Source organism: Desmodus rotundus, chromosome 12 (genome assembly GCF_022682495.2).
Source record: "Desmodus rotundus isolate HL8 chromosome 12, HLdesRot8A.1, whole genome shotgun sequence".
Lineage (NCBI taxonomy): Eukaryota > Metazoa > Chordata > Mammalia > Chiroptera > Phyllostomidae > Desmodus > Desmodus rotundus.
In genome coordinates, this window is record NC_071398.1 from 79,879,212 (window position 1) to 79,890,937 (window position 11,726).

Below are 11,726 nucleotides of genomic sequence, written 5' to 3' on the forward strand. Positions count from 1 at the left end.
AAAGGTGAGAATATACAGTCATGAGAGCAGAGACAAATGTCCTGATTTGTTGGTGAGGAGTTTGAAAATAGAGTGGAAGTTCAAGGACAAGAAGGCCCAAGGATGAGATGTCAGTAGACCCATGGGAACAGTCTTGGAGAGTGAAGATCTCTGTATCAGAGGTTAATGCCCACCAGAAAGCATCCATCAGATCAGGCACTGAACCACCAAGTAGCAGGATGAGTCAGCCACTGTTTGTCACCAGCCACCCCAGTTCCAAACAATGGGCACGCTCAACTGAGTAACTAGTGGTAGGAATAGAGGGTATACATGCGCCCAAAGCATGAGCTCTGACTCAATTAGCTACTGCTGATGCCCGTGTCCAACCTGCCATTAATAAATACCAACACTAAGCCCTGGATATGGTGCTATTCCTTTAGGAAAATAACTAGCCACTTGCGGGCAAGTTGGGGACATTAGATTCCATCACTTCTGACTGAGATTGACACATATTCTGAGTATAGGCATACCTCATTTTATTGCACTTTTTGTGCTTCACCAATAAAGCATTTTTTTTACAAATTGAAGGCAAGACCAGCAAAAAGATTACTCCTCCCTTTATTGGAATACTTGCTTTATTGCAGTGGTCTGGAACTGAACCCACAATATCTCTGAAATATGCCTGTATAGGTTCACCTTTCCTACCCATAGGGTCTCAGTTAGTACCACTCTCCAAGGATTTACAGGGTACTTGACCCATCGACATAGGGCTCATGTTACATTGCTTTAGACTAAGAGACCTACATTACAGTAAAGGGTGTATGGCAGTGAGCATGTGACCGAAGGGTCCACTGGTCTTATACTGCCCCATTTAGAGGCCACCAGTCTGACAGAGCAGTTCAGTGGCATCTTAAAGATACAGATGAGGCACCAGCTTCAAGATGAAACTCTAGGATAGGTCACCACCTCCCAGAACACATCAACCACCATTGTATGATTCTTTGTCTCCAACAGGTAGAGTATGTGGACCTGGGAATTAATTACGTGGATCTAGGATAGAAACCAAGTGGCCTCCACTTATCTTCACTCAAAGTGAACCAGGTGGGGAATTTGAGTTTGAGGTCTAGAGGTCCTGGAAACCAAAGATGTAATACTTCTTCTGTGGACCACGGTTCAGAATCCCTTTTGAATTGTGGGATCTTTGTAGTATCCCTGGCTGCTGTGGCTCAGTAGATTGAGCACTGGTCTGTAAACCAAAGGGTCACTGGTTCAATTCCCAGTCAGGACACAAGCCTGGATTGTGGGCCAGGTCCCCAGTGGGGATGCCCAAGAGGCAACCACACATTGATGTTTTTGTCCCTTTTTCTCCCTCCCTTTCCTGCTCTCTAAACATAAGTAAATTAATTAAAAAAAAAAAAAAAAAAGGATACAATGTCCTGACCCCTTTGCCTTAATTTGGGACAACTCAGAAGAATTATCTCCATTTCATAACTCCCTGGAGAATCCTAGGATCAGCTGAGGACTCAGCTGCAATCACATTGTGTCATCTACTCCCTCTGCTCAATCCTGTGTCCTTCACTTCTCTATAGGTCAATCTCCCGAGAGCACTTCCCAATAAATCTTTGGCATGAAACTCTCCTATCAAAGTCTATTTCCAGGGGCACCCAACCTGAGACATTCAGTCTTCCCAACCCTACACACTTCCTCCCATTGGCTACCCTCCTTGAGCCTTTCAGACTGAAGAATATAAAAAGTCCACCATATCCCTCCTCTAGGTGTCTCTCTATCACTTTAAAGATTAGTTTTATTTCTGTAGTTTCTGAAGTCATTTGTGCTCATTATCCTATCACACACTCATGTTTCCGGGTGGAAGAACTTCTACCAGACCAGAGGTTCTCAACCAGGGATACCATCCCCTAGCAAGAATATTGAAAATTTGTAGGGGCGGGATTTTTGTTGTTTCACAGCGATGGCAGGGGATGTTCCTGATATTTAGCGGTCAGAGGTAAGATATGCTAAACACCCTCCAAGACACACAACGAAGACTTGTTCTACTTCCTACTAGATGTACAGACTAGTGAAAAGCTTGTTTATACTGATATGAGCTTACATTGTTTTATATACAAACACTAAGTATTTTTTACCAGTTTTAAAGTATACTGAATCTTGTAGGCATGCAGTCAATATGTAAATTGACGGAAGACAGTACTTTATTTTGCTTGGAACTTCAGCAAGGGCCAGTCACCATTTCAGAAAAACATGTTAACTAAGGCTGCATTTTTCATGGCATTTGGGTGGCTACATGAAAATCTATTGGTCAGAATATTTCATTAGAGATTCTAGTTGTGCTGGAACATTTACGTATTAAAAATACTATTCTTTATTACTTTCCTTTTATTTCTCCTTTACAGAAAATTTAAGTGTATACATAAACATGTAATTATGTCTATAGATACTGTCATCAATAAATTTCATTTTTGGATTCTAAAGAGAGTTTTACAATTTTTTGTGTAAAAAAAGGTAATGGTGGGAATCCTGGGAAGATAGCAGCTGCAATGAAAACATGGTTTTGGATTTTCTTGCATCTCTACATAAGAGAGAACAAATAGCAAAATCAAAGACTAATTAAAGACATTCACAATAGAGCTAGGTGACAAAGCATACTTTCAAATCCTGTAGTAAAAGTGGGTGGGAGCAACATCAACAGCTCTCCGACTTGAATAGTATGTGTCTGTGGAAGAAGCAGAGAAAAGCAACAGGGTGTCTGATAGGCCCACGAAGAGGAGAACCCGGACACGCCCCTCAGGTATTCCCTGGAAAGTGCTGCAGATCAATTTCAGAACAGCTGAAACTGGCATGGATTCTACTCCTCCACAACACGTGATTTCAAGAGGCTTACAGAAGATGGTCTGAAGGTGTCACAGAAGTCAGGTTCCTATGAACTTTAAAATCCGACCCACCTAATCTCCATTCCAGAACAGGGCCCCACATTAAGATGAAACTGCTCATCAACTTATAAAAAAAATTTTTTTTACTAGGGCCCTGGCTGGGTGGTCCAGTTGGTTGGAGTGTTGTCCCGTTCACCAAAAGGTTGAAGGTTTGATCACTGGTCAGGGCACATACAGGAGGCAACCAATGGATGTTTCTCTCTCCACCCCCCCCCACTTCCTCTCTAAAATCAATAAATGTATCCTGGGGTGAGGATTAAAAAAAATTTACTGGGATTTTGATAGAAATTGCATTAAATCTATAAACTGTAGAACTGCTATCTTAACAATATTAACTATTCGAATCCATGTATATATTTTTTAATTTAGATTTTAATTATCTCAGAAAATTTTAATGTTCAGCTTTTGTTTTTTGTCAAAATTATTTTATTCTTTAGTATGCTGTTATGAAATTGTTCCTTGCATTTCATATTCAGGTTGTTGCCAATATACAGAAACACAATTTTTTTGGATATTGATCTTGTACCCTGACACCTTGCTATCCTGTTATTACTGCTAGCGATTTTTTTGTTGTTGATTCCTTAGAATTTTTTTCTACATGTAAGCTCATGGCACCTGTAAATATAGTTTTACTTCTTCCTTTTCATACCATGTCTTGCTCTAGCAAGAACCACTAGTACAATGTTGAATAGAAGTGGTAAGAGCAGATATCTTGGGTTTTATTCCTAATCTTAGTTGGAAAAGCACCATTAAATGTTTAGTACAGGTTTTTGTTGACACCCCTTTCATGTCTAAAAATATCTATTATACTCCCATATTTAATTGTAGCTTATTTGGGTACACAAATGTAGATTGGAAATAATCTTTCATCAGTATTTTAAAAGTAGCATTCTGGTCAAGATGGAGACATAGGTCAACATGCTTTGCCTCCTCGCACAACCAAAGAAAGAATTACAACCATATCTCAAAACAAATAACACCCAGAACCATCAGAATATTGAGCTATATGGAAGTCCAACAACCAAAAGATTTAAAGAAGCCACATTCATCCAGATGGGTAGGAATGATGGAGTCATAGAGATGGGCAGGGAGGCATTGCAGCATGGCCAGGTGGCGGCGGTGGAATGGAGGGTCCCACCTTCATATATGGTGGGTAAAAATTGGGTGGGTTACCTTGGGAGTGAAGGATATCTTGGGAGCAAGCAATCTTATCCCCTGGCCAGACTGCACAGCCCAGGGTTCCAACACCAGGAAGACAAAACCCCATTACCTCTGGCTGTAAAAACCGATTGGGGCTGGGATAGTGGAAGAAACTGCTAGATTTTCAACACTCACAGGGCCCTCGCAGACTTAGAATATATGCAAACCCACCCACTCTGGGTTTCACCACCTGGGAAGCAGCTGGTAGGGTGCCAGCAGCATATGAGAAGTGGGTGAAGTAACTGGAAACAGGACAAGTGCTGGACAGACCTCCAGAAGCCAGACAGTGGCACTGTCCCCTCTCAGAGCCCTTCCCCATAAAAAGCCACAAAGCTGTGAAGCGTGGCAATTACCTAAGGCTCTGCCCCACACAATTTACAGGTGCCTTTTCTACATAGGTCACACTACTAAGACAGTAAAAGCAGCTCTACCTAATACACAAAAAACAAATACAGGGAGACCAAATTGAAGGGACACAGAAATATGGGCCAAATGAAAGAACAGAACGAAACCCCAGAAAGAGAACTAAATGAAACAGAGATAGCCAGCCTATCAAATGCAGAGTTATGGTGATTAGGACATTCAGAGAACACACTGAATATGGCAACAACATAAAGGGAGAAATGAAGGTTACACTAAATGAAATAAAGAAAAGTCCACAGGGAACCAACAGTGAAGGGAAAGAAGCCAAGATCCAAATCAACAATATGGAACATAAGGAAGAAATAAACATTCAACCACAACGGAAGGAAGAAAAAAGAATTCAAAAAAAAAAAAAATGAGGAGAGTCTTAGGAACCTCTGGGACAACTTTAAATGCATGATATCCAAATCATAGCAGTGCCAGGAGGAGAAGAGGAAGAGTGAGAAATTGAAAACTTATTTGAAAAAATAAGGAAGGAAAACTTCCCTGGTTTGGTGAAGGAAGTAGACATACAAATCCAGGAAGCACAGAGAATCCCAAATGAGCTGGACCTGAAGAGGACCACACCAAGACACATCATAATTAAAATGCCAAAGGTTAGAGAGAGAATCTTAAAAGCAGCAAGAGAAAGCAGAGAGTTACCTACAAAGGAGTTCCCATAAGACTATCAGCCAATTTCTCAAAAGAAACTGTTCAGGCAAGAAGGGACTGGCAAGAAGTATTAGAAGTATGCAAAGTGATGAAAAGCATAACCTACAACCTAGATTACTCTATCCAGCAAAGCTATCATTTAGAATGGAAGGCAGATAAAGTGCTTCCCAGACCAGCTAAAGGAAGCCATTATCACAAAGCTATTGTTACACGAAATGTTAAAGGGACTTATTGAAGAAATAGATGAAAACCATGAAAATTAAAAAGGCAACAAATTCACAACTATCAACAACTGAATCTAAAAAAACCAAACCACACAAACTAAGCAAACAACAAGAACAGGAACAGAATCATAGGTATGGAGATCATTTGGAGGGTTACCAGCTGGGAGGGGGAAGGGAGAGAATGGGGGAGATGGTACAGGGATTAAGCATAATTGGTAGGAACAAAATAGGGAGTTGTTAAGAATGGTACAGGTGGGGATTACAGGAACTACTATAAAGGACACATGGACAAAATCAAGGGGGAGGGAGGAGGTGAGGAGGGAGGTGGGTTCAGCTGGGGTAGGGTGGAGGGATGGGGAGAAAAGGCATACAACTATAATTGAATAACAATAAAAATTAAAAAAAAAAAAGAATGATAGAGGAAATGGAGAAGCCAAAAAAGTTACACATACAACCCATGGACATGAACTAAGTGGGAGGACTGCTGGACAGAAGGGGGGTACCAGGTGGAGGGTGGCAAAGCGGGAAAAAGTGGGATAACTGTAATAGCATAATCAACAAAACACACTTAAAAAAGTAATGCTCCATTGTCTTTTTAAAACGTCTTATTGATTTTAGAGAGAAACATCAATTTGTTGTTCTACTTATTTATGCATTCATTGGTTGTTTCTTATATGTGTCTTGACTGGAGATATAACCTGCAATTTAGCATTATCAGGATGATGCCCTAACCATCTGAGCAACCTGGCCAGGGTTCCATTATCTTTTTTTTTTTTTTTTAAGATTATTTATTTATTTTTAGAGAGATGGAAGGAAGGGGAAGAAAGAGGGAGAGAAACATCAATGTGTGAGATACATCAGCCAGTTGCCTCTCGCACATCCCCAATCAGGGACCTGGCCCACAACCCAGGCACAATCCCTGACCGGGAGTTGAACCAGCACCCTTTTGGTTCACAGGCTGGTGCTCAATTCACTGAGCCACACCAGACAGGGTGGCTCCGTTATCTATTAATTCCGGTGATTCCTGATCCTCTGTGTGTGTTTTCCCTCTCTCTCATCTAGATTCTTTGTCTCTAATGTTCTGAAATTTCATATGATATGCCCTGGAGTGGGTTCCTTTTCATCTTTGATATCTAGCATGTGGTGGGTCCTTTCAGTTAAATTAACATCTTTCACCTTTGATATTTTATTTCTTGAATGATTTATATCATTCTAGTTTTCTTATATATATTTTTTCTCTTATTTGGTCTACTTTTTTTGGAAATCTCAATTTTGTCATCCAAACCTTTTTATAGTTATTCATTTTTGCCTTTTTTTTGCTTTTTTATTTTTATTTTTAAAATTTTTATTGTTATTCAAGTACAGTTGTATGGCTTTTCTCCCCATCCCTCCACCCCACCCCGCCATATATATATGTATTTTTTAACTCCCAAAAGTTTATTCTGTTTATCTTTTAGAGCATTCTGTTCTGGTTTTAGGGATATAATACATCTCACATTTCTAAGGACATTAAAGATTCATGTCCTTGCTAAATTTTCATTTTTCTGTATAGTCTGTTTCTTCCAAGTTGCTTCTTTAGTTGGTATGAGTCTCCATCCTTCATATGCTGGAGACTCCACAGAGGTCTGGTAATTTCTGGCTCCATTTCTGATACTCTAAAAAGCTGGTTAAAAATATCAGCTATATTCTTATATAGGATAATTAGAGATTTTCCTTAAAGGGTGGGAGGACTTGTTCTACAAAATACAACTACAGTACTTAAAAGTGTGATAATGGCACAAAGATAGACAAATAGATTAATAAAAGAAAATAAAAAGACCAGCACAGGGATATATGTTATCTACGTATTTGTAATATTTGTACATATATATGAATATATATTTTTCCAAATGGAAATAAAATTTGCCCCCTGATTAATACCATTTAGGAAGATACATTCCAGGTGTATTTAAACACCTAAATGTAAAAGGTAAAACCATAGAACTTGTAGAGGATAATAGTGCACCTGTTTAATCTTCGAGTAAGAGAGATTTCTAAAAATATAAAGAATGCTAACTATAAGTGAAAAGATAAATTTGGCTACAATAAATCAACTTCCATTCATCAAAAGATAACTAAGAGAATGAAAAGACTTGCTATATTGCCTCTTTAGAAAAAAATCCCTTCATTTTCGTTTTTGTGGGGTATCCAGAGGAAACAGAGGTAAATAAATTTGGAAGGTATGCTACTCTACGCCATAGTGCTAAAAACTTTTTAATGAGAAAAAGATCCACTCATGTTTTATAGGGGACCGTTCCACGTGGCATGGGGCATGTAGCCCACCCTGATTTGGAAAACCGACGGGGTCGGCACACAGGACCCATGCCCACAGATAGGTTCTCCTGTGGGGAATCAGGCCTGCATTGTACCTAGGCTGCTTTGAGGCTTGCTTTTGCTAAAACTCCCTCACCCTGAATTGAGGTAGCAAATGTTTACTGCATATCTCTAAACTAACTTCCTAAAATCTGTGCTAAACCTCCCAAGTATGGAGTATAACTAGTTCAACCACTTTTCACCTTGATCTGCAACATCCTTCTCTTTGAAGTAATTAGCAATATTCTTTCCTTTGTTATCTTTAAGAGGCAACCACCTATAGTGAACCTGTGCAGAGTAAATGAGCACCATCCTAGATGTGTACCCAGAAAAGCCATAAAAGCCTGTCCAGGCAGGGGTCAGGGCCCTCTCTCTCACTTAAGAGAGCAACCATGCTGTTCCTTTTTTTCCACAGGACTTCTGTAGTCTGTGTGAACTTGTTCGTCACAGCTACAACACACAAACCCCGCGGGCCGGAGTCTGCATTAATGTTTGTGCTTAGTTGTGGTTTATCTAACATGTATTTAAAAAAATATTAAAATATACACACATAAGCATAGCCAGTAAAGGAAGAAATATTCGCCCATGTACTCCTTGATTATCTCATGAGCTGTCTCATTATAGTGACCCCACACAAAGGGAAGCAGTTGTCCCCTACACTTCCAAACACACTTCCTTTTTGGGGAATCTGATGAATCCCTGTCTAGAAATTCTCTTGGAATTATCTATAGTTATCCTATCTCCTCCAAAAGGAAAATTATTTTCTACTGATACCTGACCCTTACTTATCAAAGCAGGTTTTGGAAGTGGAACAAAAAATTAAGAAACAAGGAGAAGGTTTTAGGCCAAGATAATTTAGGAAACCCTGGATGGTGCTAGAAAGTGGAACAGCCTTGACAAAACCAAGACCAAGAAATTAGCATAAATAAAGGTTTTATTGGTCAGTTTGGGTGAGTGACATACTGATATACCCCCAATTCACTGTTCCACACACCCAAGGCCCTGAGGTGGCAGGAGAAGCTAAACCCTTTGATGGAGAGAAAGGGGTAGGAGGTGGGAAGAACCTGAAGGCCTCTGAGGTTTAACAAGGCTACCGGGAACGAAACCATCGGCCTACGAATAAATCCAGGATGGAAAAGGCATCATCCAGGGCTGGAGGTTTTGGTGATTCTGGATCTAAGGAAGAAAATGATACACATAGATATACTAAATGAAAGGAACTGGATGAGGCAAAGATGGAAATAATATTAAAGGGTAGAAAAGTAAGGGTTTCCCTTTCCCACGGAATTAAATGATGGACCACTTTGATTCACACTCTTCACTTACCATCTCTAGGGCTGTCATCTGCTTCTTGATGGATGACTGTGGTCTCTGTGCGGCCCTCACTGTCCACCACTGTCCGGCGCTCCTCTACTGTCTACAAGGAGAAGCCCCCACCATATCCCTAACATCACTAAAGGTGAGTTTGCTGGTTTCTTTACAAAGATCCCTCTGTCCAGGGCAATCTCTGGCTACACTTCCCTTTACCCCTCTCTCCCAACTCACCCCATCTGGCCTAGTGATCTTGGTCACAGAGACGCTCTTGAAATAGGATTTGGGCTGGGGCTGCAGAACTGGGCCAAGGCCCTCCTGGGAAACCTGGGAATCAAGATCTAGAAGGGCAGGGAGAGGAAACAGTAAAGAACGTGTCTAAGGGAAAGAAGGGAGAGGTGTACCAGGAAGAAACTTTAGGGAGGAAGAACAGAGGAACTGCTGAAGAACAACAGAGAGCTGGTAAATGTCCTCTCCCTCCAGACTCACCCTTGTCCTCTTTGGCTCTAGAATGGGGGGTCACAGCCCACATATCATCAAACTGTAGAAAAAGCCAAAGTAGATGAAATCACACCTTTCAATCTCAAACTTGAGGAGTCATAGATCCTAAATTATCCCCAAATTCCAAAACCACCTTTCCCAAAAAGAGATAATCTCATTCAAGATAGCTTTATTTATTCATCCCTCCTCCTTCCTAGCTGTTTTATATATCCTTCAACCAAAAGCCTTCCTGAACTGGTAATTTCCTGTCCTCCGCCAACAATCCTGCTTTGTCTGAGAATCACATAGACCAATGATCTCTTTTTTTAAGAGAAAAAGCAGAACTCCCATTTCTCCCCAAAGAAAATCCTACAAGAAACTTAATATAGGAAATAGATAAATACATTAAGTAGAGGGCCCAGGATTTCAACTCAAATCTGTTAGACTCCAACAAGGAGTCCACTCCCACAGGCTCTCATTTAAGCATCAGATGCACTCACCCTATGAAAAGGTCTTTGGGAGCCCCAACCTGGTGCTGGTTTTGGGGAGTCAGTTCTTGTGTCACTCTCCAAAACCCCTCCAAAGATCCTGGGTTGGTGACTATCTGGATACTTAAGCATTGAGTCCCGGAGCGTCTGTCCCTCCTGCAGTCTCTCACCAGGTGTCTCTGACTCAGGACCTGGAAGTTCTGCAGAAAGGTGGCAGGTGTATGGATGCTAGGGGATGGCAAAGGATTTGGGATCTTTTAACCCCCCTTGAAATCATTAGTCCTCTCACACTTCCCACGTCCCAACTACTTTCTGCGGGATCCTTATTTCACCCACCAACCCAGTACAAACCATAGGTTCTCCTTCAGGGGGGAAACACACACCAGGAGGACGGGAAGGCAAGGTCCAGGCCCCCATCTCGCTGAAGATGTTATTAAAATCCCGTACTAGGTCATCAAAGCCGAAGTTATCGTGGAAACGCATCCCTCCTCCAGGGCTGAAGCTGAAGCCGAAGCCAAATTCCTCAGGGGGCTGTGGACCCTCAAACCTCCAGCTCCCGTGGCCCCACGTGGCTTCCTCCTCTTCATCTTCATCATCCTCATCTTCATCTCGAGTCATCCCTCCAAAAAAGGGATTTCTGTGGCTGAGGTGGAGGTAGATTGGCCACCAAAATTTCAGCACTCACTACTTAAACCATAAAATCAACTCATAGGTAGCAGAGTGGAATAAGAATAGATGTCTGGGAAGGTGAGGTGAGGGTTAGAAGACATCGGGGTTTTTAGTTTTTCATCAGTCAGTCCTCACCTCGTGGATGCCCCTAAACACTTCCCCTTGGCTTTTCTTCAGTGACCCCCAGCCCATCGCCTCTCACTCACTCATTGTACTCTACCCTAGAGCCCCATTGTTTTCCCCGCCCGGGGCCCTGTTGCATCACCCCGGACTGGAGAAAGGATTAAGCTGTTTTCCCTCCTCTTAACAACCGCCTTGGTTACTGTCGCAGGGTGATTGCTCAACGTTATAACTTCTGTCCTCTCCACAGCAGTTGAGGAAGTGAGGGAAGAGGATGTTTTTCCAAAAATAAGGTGTTAGAGGTCAAGCGCCCCTCAGAAGAACCTCCCACTTGTCTGACCCGGTCCCATTCTCACCTCCGAGGTCCAGAAAAGCCGAAAAAGCCCCGAAAAAGGTCAAAGAGGCTCATTCCGTGTAGGGATTCGAACTCCCGAACCCCACCTGAGGCCCATTCACACTTGGGGACACCCTGCGCTACGTTGTGGGGAAATTGAGCGAAGGGTCAGCTCACGCTGCCGGAAAGCAAACCTGCGATCCGACACCCTGTCGTAAAACTACCGTAAGCAGGACCTGGGGTGGGCGGGGCGGACGGCCCTCAAATTTGAAAGGGTTTTACTTTATAGTACCAGTTTCCCATGCGCACAGTGGGTGTTATGCTCCGCCCCCCCGCCCCCCCCCCCGAGTGGGTGTTTTGAATTTTTATTTTCCAACACCTGCCTCAGCCGATTCTTCTAGCCGACCGACCCGCTCCCAAAACGCATTTCGAACATTTAACAATAAATGGTGCCGGATAAGGCCGCAAGAGGGCAGCCTATCTGCACAAATGAACCGGTCCCAGGTCCGCCTCCACCGCTGGCTCACCACACCCATGAATGACCAGT

General features: G+C 42.2%; 1 protein-coding gene across 3 annotated transcripts; it reads right to left on the reverse strand.

Annotated features, from left to right (window-relative positions):
- Positions 1-8,693: 8,693 nt before the first annotated feature.
- Positions 8,694-11,464, reverse strand: HAX1 (HCLS1 associated protein X-1). 3 transcript variants are annotated; one of them, XM_024570831.2, is made up of 7 exons: positions 11,202-11,464; positions 10,440-10,699; positions 10,069-10,256; positions 9,578-9,629; positions 9,323-9,429; positions 9,104-9,194; positions 8,694-8,953 (listed from the first exon to the last, which is right to left on the reverse strand). In XM_024570831.2, the coding sequence occupies exons 1-7, from the start codon at positions 11,252-11,254 to the stop codon at positions 8,868-8,870; spliced, it is 837 nt and encodes a 278-aa protein (XP_024426599.1). In that variant the 5' UTR covers positions 11,255-11,464; the 3' UTR covers positions 8,694-8,867. The 3 variants fall into 3 exon arrangements, with proteins under 3 accessions (XP_024426599.1, XP_024426608.1, XP_045060095.1); XM_024570840.4 differs by having other exon boundaries at positions 10,440-10,676; positions 11,202-11,373; XM_045204160.2 differs by lacking the exon at positions 9,104-9,194 and having other exon boundaries at positions 11,202-11,380.
- Positions 11,465-11,726: the final 262 nt, after the last annotated feature.